Source organism: Pholis gunnellus, assembly GCF_910591455.1.
Source record: "Pholis gunnellus genome assembly, chromosome: 6".
In the NCBI taxonomy this organism is placed as follows: Eukaryota; Metazoa; Chordata; class Actinopteri; order Perciformes; family Pholidae; genus Pholis; species Pholis gunnellus.
In genome coordinates, this window is record NC_136532.1 from 27,080,687 (window position 1) to 27,102,659 (window position 21,973).

Below are 21,973 nucleotides of genomic sequence, written 5' to 3' on the forward strand. Positions count from 1 at the left end.
TCAAGAAGAAGAAGAAGAAGGAGGAGAAGGAGGAGAAGGAGGAGAAGGAGGAGAAGGAGGAGGAGAAGGAGGCCGTTATGTGACTGAAAGCCTGTTGTTGTGCTCTTTGTCTCCACAGAGAGCGAAGGGAAGAAATAGGACCATGTGAGAGACGTTCTCACGTGAGGAACGGCAGATCTATCAGACATCAATTCCGCGGTGTTTAATGAGCTTCGCCTCGCTGAGAGGCAGAGAATTCAGAACTAGAATGAAAAAATGAAAAAGACCCTCTTCCATTTGTTACTAATGAAAACCGCCTGTTTTATAACACCGGGGAGCCGACGGGATCAATGTACCAAATCCAGACTTTTGAAGATTTCATTTCAGCGGTTTGGAGCGTTTTTTTTTTTAAACTCCCAGAATGCCGTGCTGCAGCTGTGGCGTTCAACTTTATAAAAAAATTAAAAATGCACATTTATGGTCGTGTGTTATGACGATGATATGACTGAATGTACTGAAGAAGACTATCCCGGGAGAGTTGATCTTTTTTTTTTTCCTTAAAAAACTCTGACTGGGAAACAGCATTAGGAAGCTAACAAGTCTATTATTCTCCTTCTTATTCTGAGTATTGAAGTGGTCCTCCTCCCTCCATAGTGCTGACGCTACACATTTGTATTACTAACCTGTAACTTGAGCGTAACCATGTTGATTGTATTGTCTTTATGTGAGAGTAAACCTTCACATCGAAAACCTGCCCAGTGCCATGTAGGAACCCCACCCAGTGGTGTAAATACTGTACAGATTCATGGCGGAGCACTAACATGCTTTTATCGTACTCTATGTTGACCTCCATCTCGGGCGGAGCAGCGGGGGGGGGCAGCGGGCGGAGCAGGAGGCGTCCTGTAAAAACACAGGTTCCCCTGATGCTGCACATATCGGTTCGGTTAGAGAGTTGTGTGTTTGTTTAGTGACCGTTAGCTCCAGCGTGTGCCTCGTGGAATCAGTTTTCTTAACCATCGCTTTGTTTTAGAGTTGGTGCAAAAACAATGGCGACTTAAACGGACCTCGCGGTGAGATCGTTTTTGCCAAATGAAGGCAAAGTTCTCAGACTTGAACCAAGCAGATAAACCAAACCAACCCTCAACCACAGCAGTGATCATATCGAGTCAACATGTTTCATTTGGAAGGCCTTTGAATCGGTATTTACAGTCAACTCTACGTAGATATGAGCCACTGTGATTTCTTTGGCCCAAGCAAAGATGTAAACTGGGGCAGGACTGGAACAGGAACCAGCTCTCGTCCAGTTTCCATTCTTTTGTTAAAGGTCAAGAAAATGGAGACTCACCTTGAGTCAAATTGAATGTACACCAGAGAAAATATATAGAATAAAAGAGTGTGTGAGGACTTTGGTTATGACGTCAAATATGCTGTTGTGTTTTCACCAAAACTGACTGAATTCAGATTTTTGACTCATAATATTGACAATCGGCAAAGATCTCTAATGTAAACATGATGCTTAAATCTGAGGTAGAACCTGGAGCTATAGGTGAATGAATGAGATGCCAGCGAGTGAGTTCTGTTCTACTTGAACATCAAAGACACACGTGCCAATTTTACTTTTATTCGCAGCACCTCTGAAGGACAATTCCAGTGTTAACATGAGCTTTCTACATCCATTTCTTTATTATTACATCTAAAGTTGCCACTTTACTCAAGTGTGTTTGTTCAAGTACAAGAGTGAGTTTAACCAAAAACAAGCTTCAGCTAAATCAATGTACTTTGTATATTTATGAACTAAAAGTTTGAGGAAATGCTAAATTAAATGTAGTTTTAAGTATCGAGCAAAAGCTCCGCAATTAACAACTAAAATAAGATGGAAAATATAATTTAACACTGAAAACACTGGAATTATCCTTTAGAATGAAAATGCCCAGGCACCCAGGTCAGGCGTCCCACAATCCTTTGCTCCGCCCCGGCTCCCACGCTCCCTCCTACAAGCTAACTAGCTCACTGCAGAGCCGCTGATAGACAGAAAGGTCCCGTTTTTATTATCATTACTGACAAAAGAGCTGCAACACCTGGAGAACAAAGAAGTGACCAACACGTTGAGTACATTTACTAAAGACCTGTACTTAAAGGAGCAGTGTGTAGCAGTTATGGGCATCTATTGGCAGAAATGGAATATAATATAATTAAGTGTTTTTTCTTACGTGTATAACAACCTGACAATATGAATCGTTGTGGTTTTTTGTAGCTTAAAATTAGTTGTTTATTTCTATATACGGAGCCGGTCCTCTTCCAGGAGCTGGCGGCCATGTTTTTCTACAGAAAGGACAAAACAAACACTGGCTCTAGAGAGGGATGTTCATGTTTCCATGTGGCCACCGTAGTTCTGCTCCATGCGTGGCCAACGGGAGAAGTTTCAGTTGGTTGCAATCTATAACTTCACCACTAGATGTCGCCAAATACTACACACTGCTCCTTTAAGTACACTTTTGAGATATAAGCCCACTGGTACTTTAATTGAGTATTTCCATTTCATGCTACTTTATACTTCTACTCCAGGGCAGTGTTCTATGTTTTACTGCACTATATGTAACTTTTGTTACTTTACAGATTCACATTAATATTACAATGCAACTAGCTACTGAATACATCACGGTACATGTATCCAACGTCTACCATGATGCCTTCAATGTTGCATCATACAGACCGTAAATAAGAGCGACACACTGGAAGAAGAATTCACATTAGTTTCTAGTTGTAGTTCTGAGCCAGAGATCTCAGTAACTTCCGTTTTGACACACAAAACAGTGTGAAGTTTGCTGCAAACATCCAAATTAAATTAAATATTAAACTTTATAAATGTTGATTCAGCTTATTAAAAATACAGTTTAAAAAATTTGTTCATTTAGGCTTGATTTCATTTGTGTCATTGTCACGACATGGCTAGCATTTGTAAAAACATAATAATTCCAAAAGCACATTTAACAGTTAACAGTTGACCAAACTGCAGTACAATCAAAATATAGCCAAAAAAAACACAAAAGCAACACCGTAAAACCACAAAGACTCGTTTAAAACAAAAAAGACAAATCAACGCTGATAGTGAGTTTAAAGCCAGAGAATAACAAGTTATGTTCTTCTAATGTAGCATGAAGTAATGGTGGATATATTATATATATATATATATATATATATATATAAAAACCTGACGCGCTCTATCAGCGGCTCTGCCTCACTTAAACAACACCTTACCTGCATAGTATCAGTGATCATTCTATTACTTGAATATAGTGCTATGAACTCTGTTTACACGACGCTGTCGTCTGTTGGGAGACGCGGCGTTGTCTTATAAAGGCTGCTTGGTATATATGTTCAGTTTTAATCCACCCGGTGTATCCAGTTAACAACACACTGAAATCCTATAAACATGGAACCTGCTGTTGCTTTTTTATACTGTATATGCCTTAATTCATATGTTTGGCAATCATGATTAAAGGATGTTTTATATAATTATGTTTGTCTGTGGAGTTCTGTCTTGAGAACACTTCAATCAACTGTAATGAATAATGTAAAACCACCACAATAATCCTTTATTATTACACGAGTCCGTGTTTTATTTGGTTGACTGATGAGCAAAAGGAGACACATTGTGATAACATTAATACTTTATAAATAACGTAGGTCACCTCTGCTTTTTAATTAACAAATGCATCATATATTCTTATTTAACAGAGTTATTACAGGTGTGAGAGTTGAATTAGTCTATAAAACGATTTATCAAGTCATTTTGTGAAGGCATAGAAGTTAAGTGAATTACTGTAATATTAATACTCTGATTTACTGATTTATCACCAGTGGTGGAAGAAGGTCTTTTAGTTAAGTTAAAAGTACAACGTGTACAGTGTAGAAATACTAAAATTTAAAGGTATTAGAATCAAAATGAAGTACATTTTATGCAGAATGACGCAGTTCAGAATCAAATATAAGTAGCAAAGTAAAAAAAAGTCCAGTGTTCCCTTTTAATTGTAGTGGAGAGTAGAAGTGTAATAAAATGGCATAAAATAGATACACTCAAGATTGTAAATGTACTTCGTTACTTTTCATTTCTAACCGCTAGTAGTAGTAGTAGTAGTAGTAGTAGTAGTAATAGTAGTAGTAGTAGTGGTAGTAGTAGTAGTAGTAGTAGTAGTAATAGTAGTAGTAGTAGTAGTAGTAGTAGTAATAGTAGTAGTGGTGGCACTATCAGTATTAGTGGTAGCGGTCTGCAGTTCCACTTCCCACCAACAGGGCGGCGTTGAACAAATAACCGTCTCCGCCATCACTTCCGCTTTCCAAAACAAAATGGGTGGCGCCAAAGCTTGACAACAAAGCGGCTGTTTGCTGCCTTCAACCAACGGACAGTGAGCCTCCGAGTAAACAAAAAGCCTCTGCTGTGTTAAATCTGAGTTTCTGAATTAAGTCGACGGTGTAAAGAGGAGTTTGAGGAAAAAGTTGAACAGTTCCCCGTTTAAAGTTTTACAAATGTCATCATGGCTTCGAAGACCGACCAACTTCTCATCGTTGTGTCCATCCTGGAAGGTAAGCACACAGTTATCTTATAAAGTGAGTTATACTATTAAACATTACACACGATATAATATGTTTTAAATACTTTAATACGGTTAACGCGACTTTGAATGCTCATGCTAGCTAGCTTTAGCAGTTACATCCATTCTGAAGTGGCATCAACTGTCGTTCAGAAGCTGAAAACCTTTGTTTCTGTCACAGAACACAACGTTCAAGTCCTTTTAGCTACTACAGTTAAAGTACAAGAACACACTGTAAAAATACTCTGTTACAAGTTAAAAGTACTGCATTGAAATTTGTACTTTTGAAAATTGTACTTGACATTTGTAAGTAACGTTATTATCAGGAAAATGTGGACTAACGTTAAACGTGAAGAGTTCTCATTGTGCAGTAAAAATATGTTTTTAGATTAATATTCCTGCTTTTATTATTGTATATGTTTCGCGTTAACCCATTTATATCACATAGGTTAGTTTAATCTACAACAACGCATCATATTATATGAGATCATCTTTATGTTGTGTAGCTGATGAAGGTAAAATAGAATCACTTCTACTAATAAAATATAATTAAACCCAACTTAACAAATGAAAGTCTGCTTTAAGTGTGTATATAGCAAGTTAAATATAACAATAACTGAATTCTATGTAGTTTCTGAACGTCTGAAATAAGAACTGACCTATTTTTTAATGCAGTAGAATGACCTCTATGTACGTGTGGTATAATAATAATAATATAATGTGTGAGAACCACGTATCTCTGAAAAGCTGGTGTTAGTACTTTGTGTACACACTGAAAATGTTACTTGAGTGAAAATATGTATAATCAGGAAAACAGAAGGAAAGTAGAAACACTTATAGTAATACTTTACTATTTATATTATTAGTTTATTGTTGCTCACACATTCATGTTAAAGCAGTATTTTATTGTTTCGCGCTATAGAAGATCTCTTAAATCACTTTCTTTAACTGTCTCAGTATTTCAAAACATTACAATAAAATACGCTTCTCGTTGTTTGAGATACAAAGTCGTTGTTTTTTTTGTCATTATAATCACTGATGGGATCTTTCTCAAAACTTCATCTTTCTTTCTTTTACTGATGGAAGAAGGCTTCAGTCATGAAACATATATATATATATATATATATATATATATACACATCATTAGCTGTGTTACTGTTACTCACGCGTTCATTAAAAGCAGGACTTTACTGTTGCAGTTGATTGAGCTGGAGCTTTACATAAAAGCTTAAATGTGTTGCTTTGTTACGGTAAATAAATGTAATTTTCTCAACTTATTCCGCTGTTAAACTTTTGTCCGTTTTAATGTCAAACGCAGAGAAACATGAGTTTAGAGAGTAGTTGGACTCAAGAGTGGACTTTTTCTTTTTATGTTTACTTGTCAAATAGAAATGACTTCTCAGGCTGTAGCTGTAGTAATCTCTCTCATTGTAAGCCCTGGACGAGCTGCAGTGTCCTTGTGTGAGACTCGTGGCTGCTGGTGATTTACAGTAAAAACATGTTCCGCCGCTCTGTAAACGACGTAAAGAGACCTGTCTGTCCTTCACCAGGTCGCCACTTCCCGAAGAGTCCCCGCCTCCGTCTGGTGGTCCGGGCGAGCTTCGACGGCGAGCAGCTCTCCACGGACCCCGTAGAGCACCGAGACCAGCCGCACTTCAGCACCGAGCTGGCCTGGGAGCTGGACCGCCGGACGCTGCACCAGCACAGGTCTGAAGCCCCACGGGAGACACTAGCATCCGTTAGCTGTCCAGTTCAAAGAGAAACTGTTGTTCTTGACGTCTGTGTGACTTCAAAGAGGAGTAACCTGAGTCACAGACGGTCAGCGGCTCCAGCAGCGTTAGATGTGCTTTGGCAGTCGGTTGAAAAGGCTACAAATGACTGTCGAGCTGCGACTAACACTTATTATCACAATAAGTTAATCTGCCATTTAGTTTCTCTATTAATCCATTGGTTGATTGGTCTTTAGACATCAGACGGAGACGTAAAACAACATCATTACTGAACATTATATTCATGTTAAAGTGAGGAAAAGCAACAAGCTCTCACTTTATGAGAAGCTGGAACCATCAAATATTCAACATGTTTCCTGGATTGTTTTCTATATTTGGTTAATTGATTCATGTTATTAGAGCACCGATGTGTTAAAAGAATCTCACATGGAAATGTGCATTTAGCCTTATTCATATACAAAATATTCATAAATTACACTTAAAATATAACTGCATAATTCATGCTTTCTTCTTACCTCTGTAAAAGGAAGGTTTTCTTTTTTTATTTGTTTTTAATTGTACCGTACTTTAAGCTCTATAGTCTGTGTGAAATGTGCTAAATACATAAAGATTATTATTATTATTATATTTACTGACATGTTAATGATAATAACAATACTTATATTTATAATACACCTTTGAAAACTAGTACAAATTATTACTTTACAGTGAAACTTAATAATAAAAGTAGATAAAATCCCCAAAATAAGATATAAAATAATTTACATAATTACAACAAATAACATCAGTTAATAAAAGTGAGTTTTAAGAAGAGTTTTGCTTTCTTTCCAATTTTTTTATTTTGCCTAACCTGTAATATTGATGCGTCTTCTGTCCTCAGGCTGCAGAGAACTCCCATCAAGCTTCAGTGTTTTGCGGTGGACTCTGAGACCAAGAGGAGCGAGAGCGTCGGCTACATCATCCTGGACCTCCGGTCTGTGCAGGAGGTCCAACAGGTGACCGTCTCCTCCTCCACGTCTCGTGTGACACGTGTTGAAGCGTAGCGACCGGTAGATACCCAGCTGCTGCTCACTGGGACCAGCAACACGTAAGACTTTTCTGCTTTTGTCCCGTCAGGAGCCTCGCTGGTACCCGCTGCTGAGCAGCAAATACACCAAACAGAGGCCGGCGCTCCTCCTCAGCATGTCGCTGGAGAGCGAGGCCAAGCCCTCCGAACCCTCTCCTGATAGGTTCAGAGCCAAGAAGGCCCCGCCCCGACAAGGTCAGCTGTTCATCAAGACCTGTTAGCTGAGTGTGTGCTGTTCGTTTCTCTCACGGTATTCCTACTCAGCTGTTTACGTGGCTAATGACATATTCCTGTTACCATGCTTCTTCTTCTCTTGTCTCTCTGTTGTTTTAAACTCTTGTGCCGCTCGGCTGCTGAAGGTCCTCCTGCAGTCACCGACCTGCTGCCGGACCAGCTGGAGGCCTCACTGATCCCAGACCAGGGCTACCATCAAGTGGGACCCGCGGAGCTCTGCTCCGACATGTTCGTCCTGTCCGTCACCGTGGCCTTCGCTACCAAACTAGAGCAGGTACGAGTGGTAAAGTGTTCCGTCTCTCACAATAACTGGGAAAATGTTAAAGATAAACTGTTCACTGTTCACAACTGTAAACTTCAGGTTACAATATTAAAATGTATTCTTAAACCCAAATAGAAATGGTCAAATTGATGTAAGATGATCATTTAAAGCACTGGAACACATCACCCGTAGAACCATATGTGTTCTCCTGTGGTTCTCCACAGTTGATCCCCAGCACCATGAAGCTGTCGGCGGAGGATTCGGGCTTCTTCTTCTACTACACTTTACTGGGCAACGACATCACCAGCGAGCCTTTCGACAACCTGCTGAGCCCCGACTTCGAGCCGGAGCGCGCCTCCGTGCGCATCCGCAGCAGCAAACAGGTCCTGCAGAGCTTCCTGTCTCATCAGCCCAGTTTACAGGTGAGAGTGGACGAGTCTCGAGGAAGCTACGACCCGATGACTTTGGGTTTTTGTTTCATCACACGTACCCGTCTGTCCCGCCTGTCCTCGTCAGATCCACCTGTGCTGTGGGAATCACTCTCTGGGCAGCACCGACGTCTCTCTCTCGGCTCTCTCTGCCGTGTCCGTGGATCTGGAGAACAAGGCGGCGACGGTGGAGGGAGCGTTTATACTGATACCTCCCAAACGCACCAGACAGGCGCTGCCGGCTCTGCCCGCCGACCTGCAGCCAACTGTGGGGGTGGCGGTCACCCTGAGGAGGGAGGAGGTCACGCCACAGGTACGCACACACACACGCACGCACACACACACACACACTAGTAGTGTAACTGGCCGCTGTCGATCCGTGAGCTGTACGAATCCTCACTCACGGACATCATTGGTTAACGTTTAAACTTTATTTACACTCTGATGGTTAACGTGTCTCCAGTCTGGGACAGAAATGTGTTGACGTTGCAGAAGGTTTTCCTCAGTCTGCGTCATACTTCCCTCTTTCTCCAGTCTGTAGGGACTAAAGCAGCTCACTCCGACCCTCCTCCTCCCTCTGCTCCTCCTCCGGCTGCACAGAGACCTCGTAGCTCCTCTCCTCCTCCTCTTCCTCCTCCTTCCTCTCACACAGAGAGCGAAGCAGAGAGCCTGCTGGAGGAGCTTCAGCGTGGCAAAGAGCAGGCGGGCCAGCTGGCAGGTGAGAGCCGGAGACACCGCCTGTCAATCACACCGAATCAGTCGGGAACCACAGAGGAGTGACGTTGTGTTTGCTCGTTGTGCAGCTGCAGATCTGGAGCTTCAGAGCCGGACCGAAGCGACGGCAGAAGGCGGAGCTTCGTCCGTCAGTGTCTCTGCTCCCAAAGTGTCCATCCCGTCTTCCGCCCACCACTACTGCTTCTCTCTGGACCTCCGCGGCCTGAGAAACCTCAGCCTGACGCACCACGTCGCCGCTACGCTCAGGTGAGAGTCTTCATCTTCATCTCCAGAACGTTCCTCATAAGCTTCACTGTAAAGACACACGGACTACGCCTTGTTCTTACCATCATCATATATATATATATATATATATATATATATATATATATATATATATGTCCAAAGAGTATCAACATATCACTCATGTTGTACTCTGAAGAGGATCCATTCACAGTAACAGTGGAATATGAGTGTAAACGTAGTCAGTGTGACATCAGGAGTTTGTCCTCATCATAACAGGAGTGAAACGTATCTTATAAATGTCCTTTTAACAAAGTCTTTCTCTCCGTTCTTTGCATGATTAAAGCGTGTGGCTCAGCAGCTTTTAATGTGTGTTTGTTTCAGGTATTCGTATCCGTTCTTCGGCAGCGCGGCTCCCATCATGACCAACCCTCCTGTGGAGCTGCAGAGGAACGTGGAGGCGTCTCTGCCTCAGTCCTACTGCGCATTCGACTTCGCCGCTCTGCCGCAGCAGCTGCAGGACACCTTCCTCAGGTAGAAACACACACACACACACACACACACACACACACACACACACCTGTAAACACATCAGCTGGTAGAGTGGGGAGGAGGCTCTTGATTCTAAACTGCCTGTTTTTATTTGATTTATCTGTTGTGCAGCTGTTGCAGTGCAAAGTGGAGAAAGAGTGCAGATAAAACTAAATATAGATTAGCAGTAAGGTGCAGCCATGATGATGCTTTTGATACATTTCTGCAGTGATGCTGCCATTATATCCTCTTTATGTTCTGCACAATCACATTTGGCCAGCAGGTGGTGCAATAGGACTGTTTTTACAATGGTTTTGTGTCTGACGATGCACTGAAACATATAATGTGTGTGTGTGTGTGTGTGTGTGTGTGTGTGTGTGTGTGTGTGTGTGTGTGTGTGTGTGTGTGTGTGTGTGTGTGTGTGTGTGTGTGTGTGTGTGTGTGTGTGTGTGTGTGTGTGTGTGTGTGTGTGTGTGTGTGTGTGTGTGTCAGGGTTCCTCTGGTGGTGGAGGTGTGGCACAGAGACTCCACCAGCAGAGACCAGCTGATTGGACGAGCCTCCGTCCAGCTGTCTCACCTGCTGAGCTCTGAGAGGACCAGACTGGCGGCGTCATCGGCGGAGCAGAGCTGGAGACAGACTCACCAGGACTGGATCCCCGTGGTCACAGCACACCGGTGAGGAAAACAACCAAACACACTGACCGAGGAGGCCGGTCACATGACGACGGTTACAACTTAAATAAATGTGTTTTCAGCCCCAGTGAGACGGTGGCAGAGCTGAGCTATGTGGCGACGCTGGAGGACCTGGGGCTGGTTAAAGCCAGAGACGTCATCGTGCCCGACTCTTCACAGGTGAGACAGATAATAATAAACTTTATGAGAATAGCACCTTTAACAAAGGAAGTGCCGCACAAAGTGCTTTACAATAAAGGAAGATGTACATAGAGCGAGCAACAGCGCGTCTCTCTCTGTAAAGGTGGAACTAACGTATTATTGGGCTTCACTAGATATTACAGGTGTACCTAATAAAGTGGCCACTGAGCGTCTAGATCTCTGTTTTGTGTAATTATTTTTAACTGTTTTTAAATACTCGTATGTCGTCAGAGCGAACCTGCCGCCCCCCCACAGCCGCCGCCCCCCCACCCTGCAGCACCTGGCCTCCTGAACGTGGCCCCGCCGGGCCCCGCGGCCCCCAGAGACACCCCGGAGTACCGCACGGCCCTGGAGCTGGAGCTCTGGAAGGAGGAGCAGGAGGACCTGTTCGACGATCAGGTAAACTAAAAACATGTCAACAGAACAACAGAACAGCTGCAGTGTTGCTGGTTTTTTGACTTCATATAAACAGATGTTTACTGTTCTGCTGGTTTAAATAAGAAGACAAATAAAAGTGTGTGTGTGTGTGTGTGTGTTTCAGCTGAGGAGGAAGGAGCTGAGCCACATGAAGGCTCTAGCGGAGGAGTGGAGGAGGAGAGACCGAGAGAGAGAAGCTCTGGTGAAGAAGAAGGTGGAGTTTCACCACAGACCGACTGAACTAACGCTCAGCGTGTTTACCTCCACGTTACCGTGTGAATGTGTATTGATGACGACTGTCTGCAGGAGGTGGAGTACAACCTGCTGGAGGAGCAGCTGCAGAAGACTCTGTCCGACCTGGAGAGAAGAGAGAAGCAGCTGCTTGAAGCCGAGCTGGAGGTCAGACTCCACTTTAACACAAAGCAGAGAGATTATTGTTCAGTAGTCCGTTGAGTGTTCCCTTCCTGTTTGCTAGAGGGAAAGTATGCAGTTCAAGTGAAGGTCTGCCTCCTCCATCAGTCAACTCATCGCTCGTTTTGTTCTTAGTCGACTGAGATTTCTTTAGTCAATGAGTGAACGTACGAACACATCGCTGCTAAACAAACCTCTTAAAGCGCTGCTGTTTGTGATTCCTCTCATGGAGGAACTCAGTTTTACAGATTCTATTTGAGTTCATCGAATCCTCAGAGCGTAGCAGCTTTAACGAGTGAATGTTTAGTTTAGTTACAAAATCAGTTCTGAGAAATTTAAATTACAATATTATCAAACCGTGTGTTTTTAACAGTGACCCTGTTTGTGCGCTCAGACTCAGCGGCTGCAGAAGGAGCTGCGAGTCGAGCACGACGTGACTCAGAGGGAGCTGCAGGAGAGCAGCAGGAGGCTGCAGCTGGACTGTGACCACCGGGGGGCGCTGGAGAGAGACAAAGTCCGGCTGATGGAGGAGGAGCGAGCCCGGCTGCTGCAGCAGGTAGATTCTATCAACCAGTGAACAGGAAGTGACCATGTCTGGACTGAGGAGGAGTGACGTAGAGACGCCGTATACGTCTTTGGTAGAGACCTGTCAATCACTGTGTAGCCCCGCCCCTAAAGCATCCCCTGCTTTATGGTCTGTGTGACTCTAAATAGACCATCATGTACTAAATGAACATCATGCTGTGTTGAAGAAGACTTGAAACTAGAGGTTGAGACCATAAACTCATGTTTACAATGTTTACTGAGGTAATAAATCAAGAGAGAAGTAGAGTCATTTTCTCATAGACTTCTATACAACCAGAGGAGTCGCCCCCTGGTGGACACCAGAGAGAATGCAGCTTTAAGACATGAAGCTTCGGCTGAATAAGTTGTTTCTCTGCTTGTGTTCAGATTACAGACGCTGAGTGTCGGTACAAACAGCTGGAGAAAGAGTTCCAGCTCTACAGAGAACAACAGAACGTCAGACCTGAGTTCAGACTGCAGTCGGAGGTCAACCTGCTCACTCTGGAGAAGGTACGCTAGTAGCTTCTACATCCTCACTGTGAAGATAATTAGTGCTATTATGACACTTAGTGTTACAGAGAAACTGTTTAAATAGTAACTTGTCCAACAAAACAAGTGAGGGAAGGGTGAAGTCTTAGGTGCAGCTGCACCGTTTCCAGAGGTGGAAGAAGTACTCAAGTAAATGTACTTAGTTACATTCCAAAGGCAGTATTTATGTGTGCAGCACATCCAGCACTGCTTTTTGCAGTTATTATTTATATTTACCTTCATGAATTTAAATGTTCCCTGTGGAGCTGGGATAAATTAACTATTAATGTGCAATAAAATTTGTTTTTTTGTGTGTGAAGATGGATGATTTTAGTTGAATGCACACTGATTTAGTCTTTACGTGAGGAGAATATATCTCTTAATGTTAAACGTCCAGGTGTGTTTTGGTTGTTAAGGTGGAGCTGGAGAGGAAGCTGGAGTCCACCACCAAGTCCAAGCTGCACTACAAGCAGCAGTGGGGTCGCGCCTTAAAGGAGCTCGCCAGATTCAAACAGGTACAACAGATACACTGTGCTCTGCTCCATCACAGGAACCAGTGAATCTGTTCTGACTATGAGCATAGTTGACACTTAAAGGCCTCTGCGTCCTGACAGCAGATTGTAGTTTTTCTGCGTCGGGACGTCTGCAGCTGACAGTGTTCGGACGTCTCACAGCTCTGTTTAAAGACGCGCAGCAGGCGGAGGAAACGGAGCTCAGCGAGGCCGCCATCCGTCATAACGCAGTACTCCAAATACTCCAAATACACGAGTACGAGTACGAGTACAGGGTGTATGTGCTGGATGGCTGTGAGGACTCACAGCTGATAAAAAGCATCAATATAACAATACTCACATACCAGTTAAAGTAAAGAATATTAGCAACAATGTGCCAAATTACCAAACGTAAAACTATTTAGAAGTATATAGAATGTACTGTTACTGGTTGAAGTAGTACTTTGTACTGTTGAGGCTTTTATTTTTGTGGGGTGTCAGTTTTTTGTTAGTAATATTTAGGATTTTTGCGCTGATAAGGATCCCTTCATTTATGACTTCTTTACTTTTCAATTTATTTGAAATTATATATATATATATATATATATATATATATATATATATATATATATATATATATATATATATATATATATATATATATATATGGGGCTTTCCAGCAGTTACTTCACACTTTTAAGTGTGTGTGTGTGTGTGTGTGTGTGTGTGTGTTGAACTGATGGCTCTCACACATAACATTGTCTGCTTCACCCTCAGCTAAATATTTGGCTCTGGTGTAAAAACACAACTCTCTCGCTCTCCTTCTTTCTCTCTTTATCGCTCACTTTTTCTTTTTTCCTCCACACACACACACACACACACACACACACACACACACACACACACACACACACACACACACACACACACACTAAGTGGGGCTTTAGACTAATGTAAACACACACACACACAGACCTTATCTGACAAACTAATAACTGTTACTGACGTTAACCAGCTGGAAAAACTGGACGCACATTTTTTTTACCCACATTTCTCCCCCTCTGTCATTCTTTTCCTCCATTACTCTCTTTTTCTTCCTCTTCGTCGTCTTCGGCCTCTTCTCTCTCTTCCTTTCTTTCTTTACTTTATTTCTTCTTTACCCTCTTTTCTCCCCTCTTTTCCTCCATCACTCTTTTTCTTTCTCTTCTCTCTCTTCCTTTCTTTCTCTACCTTCTTTCTTCTTTCCCTTATTTCCTCCCTCTTCCTCATGTTTTTCTATCTTTACAGGCATTTTTTTCTTTCTTCAAGCAGCCCTTAACTTATTTGTCCTCCCTCTCTTCTTTTTTCCACCTCCTTTCTTTCATTTCATACCTCCATTGTCCTCCTTTTTTCAGTTTTTAGTCTTCCTCTTCTCCCTTCTTCTCTCTCTCTCTCTCTCTCCCTCCCCCCGTCTCCCCTCCTTCCTCCCCCCTTCTAAGTGCCACATCATTGTAAAGAAAACACGGTGTGATTTATTTAGCTCTAAGGGGGCTCGGTGCTGAGTGCCCCCCCCCCCCCATTAATCATCCCTGGGATATTTGCGTTGAGCAACAAGCTAGCCGGGCGCTAACTGTTCAGATGTCACACTCTCTCTTTTTTAAATCAAATATCAGGCCTGTGTTTACACGGCCATCCGTCTTGGCGCTCTGAGCTTCTTTTTTCTTTGTGCTGCTATTTATTCTCTCCTCTCAGCGCCTCGCTTGGCGTCTCTGTTTAGCTGAAGTCGGATCATAAAAATTCTTCGTCCGAGGGAATAAATGTGCTGTTTCAAACCCGGGAGGTGCAGAGCTGAGGATGAATGTGCAGACGGCTCCGAAGGGTCTGAGATCAGAGAGGTTTAGCTTCTTTTTTTTTTAAATTCAAAATATTGGGACAAGGAGCTTAAGTCGGGTCTCTTCTGAAACAAAAATATTGGGACAAAGAGATTAAAGTTCTGAGCCGAGAAGCTAAATTTGGTATTTTTACAGCCCGAGTAGAAGGTCGAGCAACTCAATCTGGCTTCTTCTTTTTTTTAAAGCTGGTTGTATCGTCTTTCTATAAAGAAAGAAGATATTTATATCTTTAAGTCCGGTTCACCAAAACCAGAAACCAGCAGGAAGTCTGCAGAACTTAATCATGTTCATAAAGTTATGAACAATAAGCTGTTTGATAAATAAGTCTGTTCTGTTTAAATCCTAAAAGCTAAACAGACGATACAGGTTATAGTTTATTATTTGTCCTCAAGGAGGAAATTATTTTCAAGTTCTGGTTGTTGTTGTTTTCTCGATGTAATAAAAATTAATTGGTCTAATACATGAAAAATAATTGTAGAAAATTCGTTCCTCTCTGACTAAAAGTCCTTTACCGTCATAGAAGACTAAGAAAACCAGCAAATATTCACAACTAGAGATTGTTTGGCGTTTCTGCTGAAAGAATAATGACGATGAATCGATTATTAGTGTAATTACTCTAAAGCAGTAACTTAAATAATAAATAAATACTTTATACTTTAATTTATTCATTGTAGGTTAAAACATATTTATTTAACTAGATGTTGTTCAGACTAAATATATTTGTATAACTTTAGCTTTATAATGTCGATAGAGGAGAGACGGAGAAGACGAGGTTTAGAGTTCATGAGGACAACATGTGGAGACAAAGAGCACTGGTATTGAATCTAAAATAAGCAGATGTGTGATTTATTTATTATGATATATTTATTTATTGTTGGATATCTTGATTTCAGTCGGTCAAAGTTTTGGGGGTTCAGACTGAAACCGTCCCTCTGTGTCCCACGAGTCCGTCTGTATAAAATACCGTCAAACAGCAGATGTGACGAGTCGTGTGAGCTCCAGTGTTACTGGTCCCAGTGGAGACGCTGATGGTTCCCACTGGGCTCTGCTGCAATACGACGGAGCTCCAGCGTGTCCAGACGGGGGAAGTTAGAGAGCATTAACGCGAGTATAACGGCGTGTTTTTAGACACTCAACGTAAAAAAACCAGACTGCAAAAGCAAACATCAACGAACCAGAAAGGAGAAACGTTTTTATATTCTCCTCCTCAAACCTCTCCTACGGATTCATCAAACTGCACAAACTAATCGTGTCCTTTGAGCCGGACAGATTTGATCATTAACGTAATCGAAGCCCCGAAGGTTTGTCACAAAAAAAAAAAGAAGAATTTCAAAAAAGAAATCAGAAAAACTAAACAAATTCCAAATCCTTCTTTTGTCATTTTTTGGGGCAAACCCACTCAACATACACTTGGTTGCGATTTTACTATTTTTACCATCGTACAGACCAAACCCTTGAGGAAATAATCAAGATGAATTCATAATGACTTCATAAATACTAAAGTCTTGATGACTTAATATTGATCAGATAGTTCCTGATTTAGAAACACATTCTGCAGTTTTATTGTGTTGTGCTGCTCGTTTTCAGACATTTAACATTTAAGAACTTTGGCTCGTTTGGATAAATGAATAAAGAGTTAAAGAGAAAACCAAACCCACGGAAGGACTTCACCTCATAATCTTTGTATTGAAGTTTAGTTTCCAGCTGCTTCTATCGCACACAAACAGACCTCATTGTTAAACTGCTCCTGTGTCTCTTATCGCTGACTTATCGCTCTAAAAACACAACAGATCGGCCTGAACAACACTTCAAGATAAACACTGCTCTGGAGTCAGTTCACCCTGTGAGGACTGGATTCACTGTGTTCACGTTAAACAAAAAGTGTTCACGTTAAACAAAAAGTGTTCACGTTAAACAAAAAGTGTTCACGTTAAACAAAAAGTGTTCACGTTAAACAAAAAGTGTTCACGTTAAACAAAAAGTGTTCACGTTAAACAAAAAGTGTTCACGTTAAACAAAAAGTGTTCACTTTAAGCAAAAAGTGTTCACGTTAAACAAAAAGTGTTCACGTTAAACAAAAAGTGTTCACGTTAAACAAAAAGTGTTCACTTTAAACAAAAAGTGTTCACTTTTAACAAATAGTGATAACGTTGAACAAAAAGTGTTCACTTTAATCAGAAAGTGATAACTTATAACTTGGCCTCGCTTCGGATTAATTCCACATTTAAACGTTAACCATCAGACGATCCTTCTCCATTATTCAGTAAAACATGTGATCATGACATCATGATAATGTTTCATTGTAAACAACCAATCAGTGTTTAGACCAGCAGGAGAGCTAGTAACGTTAGCAGCACCGCTAACGGCTAACCAACGGAGGTTCACTTCAGTTACATCATGATGCGTTCAGGCTCTAAATATTTTATTTCCTCATCATTTGAATTGTGTTTTTATGAAGAAAAAAACACAATAAATTACTAAAAGTTATATTTGCTGCCTTTCTTCTTTTGTTCCGATACTTTGATGTTCCGTTGTTACTCGTAGCAGGTAAACTTCTGGTGACAAGGACTTCAGTCTTTACACTAAACAGACGTTTCATATTTATTCCTCATTTTTCTGTCAGTTGTCTCTGAAGTGAAGTCATCGTCGTGTTTCATCCATTACCCCCCCCCCCCCCATAATAAACCCCTCTGTAGAACCTCCCCCTGACCTCCTGCAGGTGTTGAGCTGCAGACAAAAAAACTCCATCTGAGCTGAGAGAAGTGTGTCCACATGTGTTTGTTCGAGCCCCTCCCACAGCTTGACCTCTGAAAGTGGAGGCAAGTAATGGAGGGAAGACGGGGGGGGGGGGGGTCATTCTCTGGTCAGAGTGAAACCTGGACCCGGCTCTCCTGGACTTCCTCTCAGTCCCTCAGCGGCTCACAGCTTCACTTCAGCATCAGTGTGTTTGATGAGACGTCATGTTTCAACGTCCTCCGAGTCAGTTTTCTACGGACGGAACGTTCTGCTGAATGATGATCGGTTTGTTGTTGTTTGTTGTTCTTCAGCTCCGTCGTCATCACGACCCTCGTGATGACGAGCTTAACCCTCTTAACCCTCTGAACCCCGAAACCGATCGCAAGAACTCCGTTTATCAGCCAGAAGCTGCAAAAACTGTCATAATCTTCAGATTTTGGGCTTTCCGAGAGTCCTTGAACACATCGTGTATGACGAACGCTTCAGTCAGAAAAAGAAACTTAAACGAAGCTTAAAACTGTGATTTCATCAAAAACATTTTCCTCTAAATCATATATATAGTATAATATATATGTATTGTACTGTATAGAGTAAGGATTATGTTTGAGTTGTTGTATCTGTGTGGATCGCGTCCTCGGCTGGAGCTGCTGGAACTTTCATGACGTAAGAACTTTTAAAATCCCCCCCCCCCCCCCCCCCCGAGGCCCCGGTATCACTTTTAAAATCCCCCCCCCCCCCCCCCCCCCCCCCCCCCCCCCCCCCCCCCCCCCGAGGCCCCGGTATCACCTCGTCCTCTAATTGTTTCAGGACTCGGGCCTCAGATTGTCCTTGGCAGCGGGCACTAGAGAAAATGTTTAGCCTGTTTGTTTTTCTAGTAATTAGCCTTAAAAACGCTCCGTAATACAGACGGCTAATGGTCCTCAGAGAGCCTGTGTCAACACTGTGTGTGTGTGTGTGAGAGAGATTGTGTGTGTGTGTGTTTGTGTGTGTGTGTGTGTTCTGTGAGGTGATCAGCCGTGTGAACAGCGGTCGGGCAGTAATGTGAAAATGTTGGTTTTCCACCCAGAAGCAGCGGTTCTGGTGGTTCTGCTCTGTGTCACCAGAACACACCGATCAAACCTCGTCCAGTCTGACGGCGTGAGAGGAGATTTAAATACCTGCTGAAGAGGTTAAACTCCCAGCAGGCTGTCGCCAAAGCTCTGACACCACGTCGGTGTTTTTTTGTTTTCTTGATTTATGAATCTGTAAGTCGGCGGAGCACAGATCGGTATTGTGGGTAATTTTGGGTAAAGTCTGAGCTGGAGGCCGGAGCGGCTGAGTGAAATACGACGTTTCTTCTTTCTGTTCTCATCGTGTTCGTGTGAATTCCTCCAAGTCGTTTCCTCAGAGAGGTTTTTATAAAACCGTGAAACCAGACAAATTCATCACCGGCGTGTAAACGAGGAAAACCAGCACACGTCAGCATCGAGGGTCAGAGGGTCATTCAGAACCAACATGTTAGAAACCACGAGAACCAGCAACAGAGTCAGCTTCCTGCTCTGATTCTGAACACAACAATATCCTCATTAAGCTGTTTACATCACTAATGAAAGTGTCTGTCTGTCTGTGTGTGTGTGTCTGTGTGTGTGTGTGTGTGTGTCTGTCTGTCTGTGTGTCAGAGGGAGCAGGAGAACGCGATGACGCGTCTCAAGAAGCAGCAGGCGGAGCTGGAGGCCATGAGGCTGCGTTACCTAGCAACGGAGCAGAAGGAGGAGGTCCACCAGGAGAGACGGGAGCTCGACGACATCAGGAACCAGCTCAACAGGTGAGGAGGAGGAGGAGGAGGAGGTCATCTTCATCAGCTGCTAATAAAGAAGAATAACACATGAATGAAACGTCATAGTTTAGTAGTTCATAATGTGCTCTGTGTGTGTTTTTATCTATTTAATAAAAGTCTGATCTCCTCTTCGGCAGACTAAAGCAGCAGGAGGAGGACCGGTTAGGCCCCGCCTCCTCCCAGAGTGGCCCCGCCCCCACCCAGAGCCTGAACGAGGGCGCAGAGGAACACCTGAGCCGCCTGCTGGAGGAGAGAGACACTCTGCTGAGGACCGGCGTCTACACCCACGAGGACCGCATCATCGCCGAGCTCAGCAGACAGATCCAGGACGCCATGAGGGACCGAGGGACCCTCTGAGGGACCGAGGGAACCTCTGACGCCGCGAGGGACCGAGGGAACCCCCCCCCCCCCCACACACACACACACACCACTACCAACCAGACCCCCCTCAGTGTGAATGACACCTCCGTTTGGAATCCTTCCTCATTATGTCACTCAGTGTGAAGAATAACAGTGATCTATATATATTTATATATATATATATTAAGACATGTAGAACCAGCGGTCTGTTCCTTCAGATGACTTCTTGAGTTATTGAACTTAATCTGTTGAGTTATTGGAGATGATGTGTTTGTGTACAGTCTGTAAATATGAGTCTTAGTTTGAGAGGTTTGACAGCAGGTGGCGCTGCAGCCTCACAACAACAACCTCCTCTGACCTGCAGACGCTGTGAATCATTAATTTATTTTATCATTAGAGTATAAATAACTCTGATTTATTACTTTGTCTGCAATAAATTATTTTGGGATAAAAATGTGTAAATTTGTCTTATTATATTATATTATGACTTTTTACAACATACTTTGACAAATTCATGGCTTTTTCATGTTTTACTCTCTTTTTAAGACGACATACTAACCCAGACTAAAACAAAGTAATTATATAGTTTTCATACTATACGATCTTCTTTGTTGTTTTTATGGCTCAGTGTACGATGTGTTTTTAGGATGTGACATGTGACATAGGATTGACATGTTGGAACGACAAGACAAGAAGACAAAATAATGAATCTCTGAACAGAAGTTGTGAACGAAGAACAGAATCAGCTGGAGGCCGACTGACGACACGTGTTACCACACGTACAACATGTTAACACACAGGTGTGTTTGTGTGCGTGTGTACATGTGGGCCTCGGTGCTGACGGTGAGCAGATGTTCCCAAACTCATCCATCTACTGAGAGAGGAAGAGGAGGAGGAAGAGGAGGATCACAAGAGAGGAGAAGCAAAGCAAACAGCAAGAGGGAAAAAAGCGAAGTCAAAAGTGAATTCCTCCTTAAATCTCTTAACTGTGTTGTTTGAACTCTAACTTAACTCTAACTCTAACTTTGAACTCTAACTTAGCTCCGCTAGTCGCACGTCGATGTGTCCGTGAGCAGGACGGTGTGATGGGATGTGAGTCGCTTTGACTAGATGACTGTAATGTGAAGCTTCTCCTTCAATATGAGAAACATGAAAGTACTGTAAAGCTTTTAGGAAGTTTGCTTGTTTTTACAGAATTGACTGTAAAGTAAAATCCTTCAATTTAATGACGAAAACTGCAAATACGATAATCACACAAATCCTGTTTTTCTGTCTTTCTGCTTGTTTTGTTTGTTTACAACTTTTACTGTTTTGGTTCCAACTTCGTGATCAGCATCTAGAGCCAAAGAGGCAGAGATCTCCCTCAGGAGGAGGTGCAGAGGTCTCCCTCAGGAGGAGGTGCAGAGGTCTCCCTCAGGAGGAGGTGCAGCGGTCTCCCTCAGGAGGAGGTGCAGACCAAACACAGAGCTAACAGAGCAGATGGGATTCGTTCATCAGGTGAGCGAGCATCAGAGGAGGTGACGGCTGAAAGTGGAAACAGGAAGTGTTCAACACGTTTCTCTGATGCTTCACTGGAGGTTGTGAACGTGTATATTCTGTTATTCAGTGTCTGCTTTTTGCACTTTTGTCTTTTTTTGCTTGAACTTGTTAAAATCAACGGAACTCTTCTGCCTGTTTGTTGTTCTGCCTCCAACATGAAACTCACTTCCATAATCTCATTACATGTAATCTAATCCGGACTCGTTCACGCGTCAGTCAGACATAAAGAGGAAAAGAACAGAAGAAGACATGAAACTTTTGGCCGTGTGATCGTTTGTTTGGCGTTTGGATCCGGTTCCCACGGTGAAAAAAAACATGAAGTGCTGTGATTGATGTTTGAAAAGCTCTGAATGTGTTTGTTTTGGTGAATTTGTTGAATCCTCGATGGAATAATCTCTAAAATCAGACTGGAAACTGGAAAGACTGACACAGCTGAGGTCAAGGCGGGGCTGTGTGTGTGTGTGTGTGTGTGTGTGTGTGTGTGTGTGTGTGTGTGTGTGTGTGTGTGTGTGTGTGTGTGTGTGTGTGTGTGTGCGCTACAGATTATTAGCATAAGTAGAGGCAGCTGTTGATCGGTCGTTTAACTTC

At 42.7% G+C, this 21,973-nt stretch overlaps 1 protein-coding gene across 1 annotated transcript; it reads left to right on the forward strand.

The window, feature by feature from the left end:
* The first annotated feature begins 4,457 nt into the window (after positions 1 to 4,457).
* On the forward strand, positions 4,458 to 20,287 carry cep120 (centrosomal protein 120). Its single transcript, XM_079161151.1, has 20 exons — positions 4,458 to 4,563; positions 6,122 to 6,278; positions 7,182 to 7,296; positions 7,418 to 7,562; positions 7,727 to 7,875; positions 8,088 to 8,285; positions 8,380 to 8,604; positions 8,826 to 9,009; positions 9,095 to 9,272; positions 9,633 to 9,782; positions 10,272 to 10,454; positions 10,535 to 10,631; positions 10,884 to 11,051; positions 11,194 to 11,283; positions 11,376 to 11,468; positions 11,875 to 12,036; positions 12,432 to 12,554; positions 12,989 to 13,087; positions 19,329 to 19,474; positions 19,624 to 20,287. Exons 1-20 carry the CDS (start codon positions 4,515 to 4,517, stop codon positions 19,841 to 19,843), a joined length of 2,931 nt encoding a protein of 976 aa, XP_079017277.1. The 5' UTR covers positions 4,458 to 4,514; the 3' UTR covers positions 19,844 to 20,287.
* The last annotated feature ends 1,686 nt before the right edge of the window (positions 20,288 to 21,973 follow it).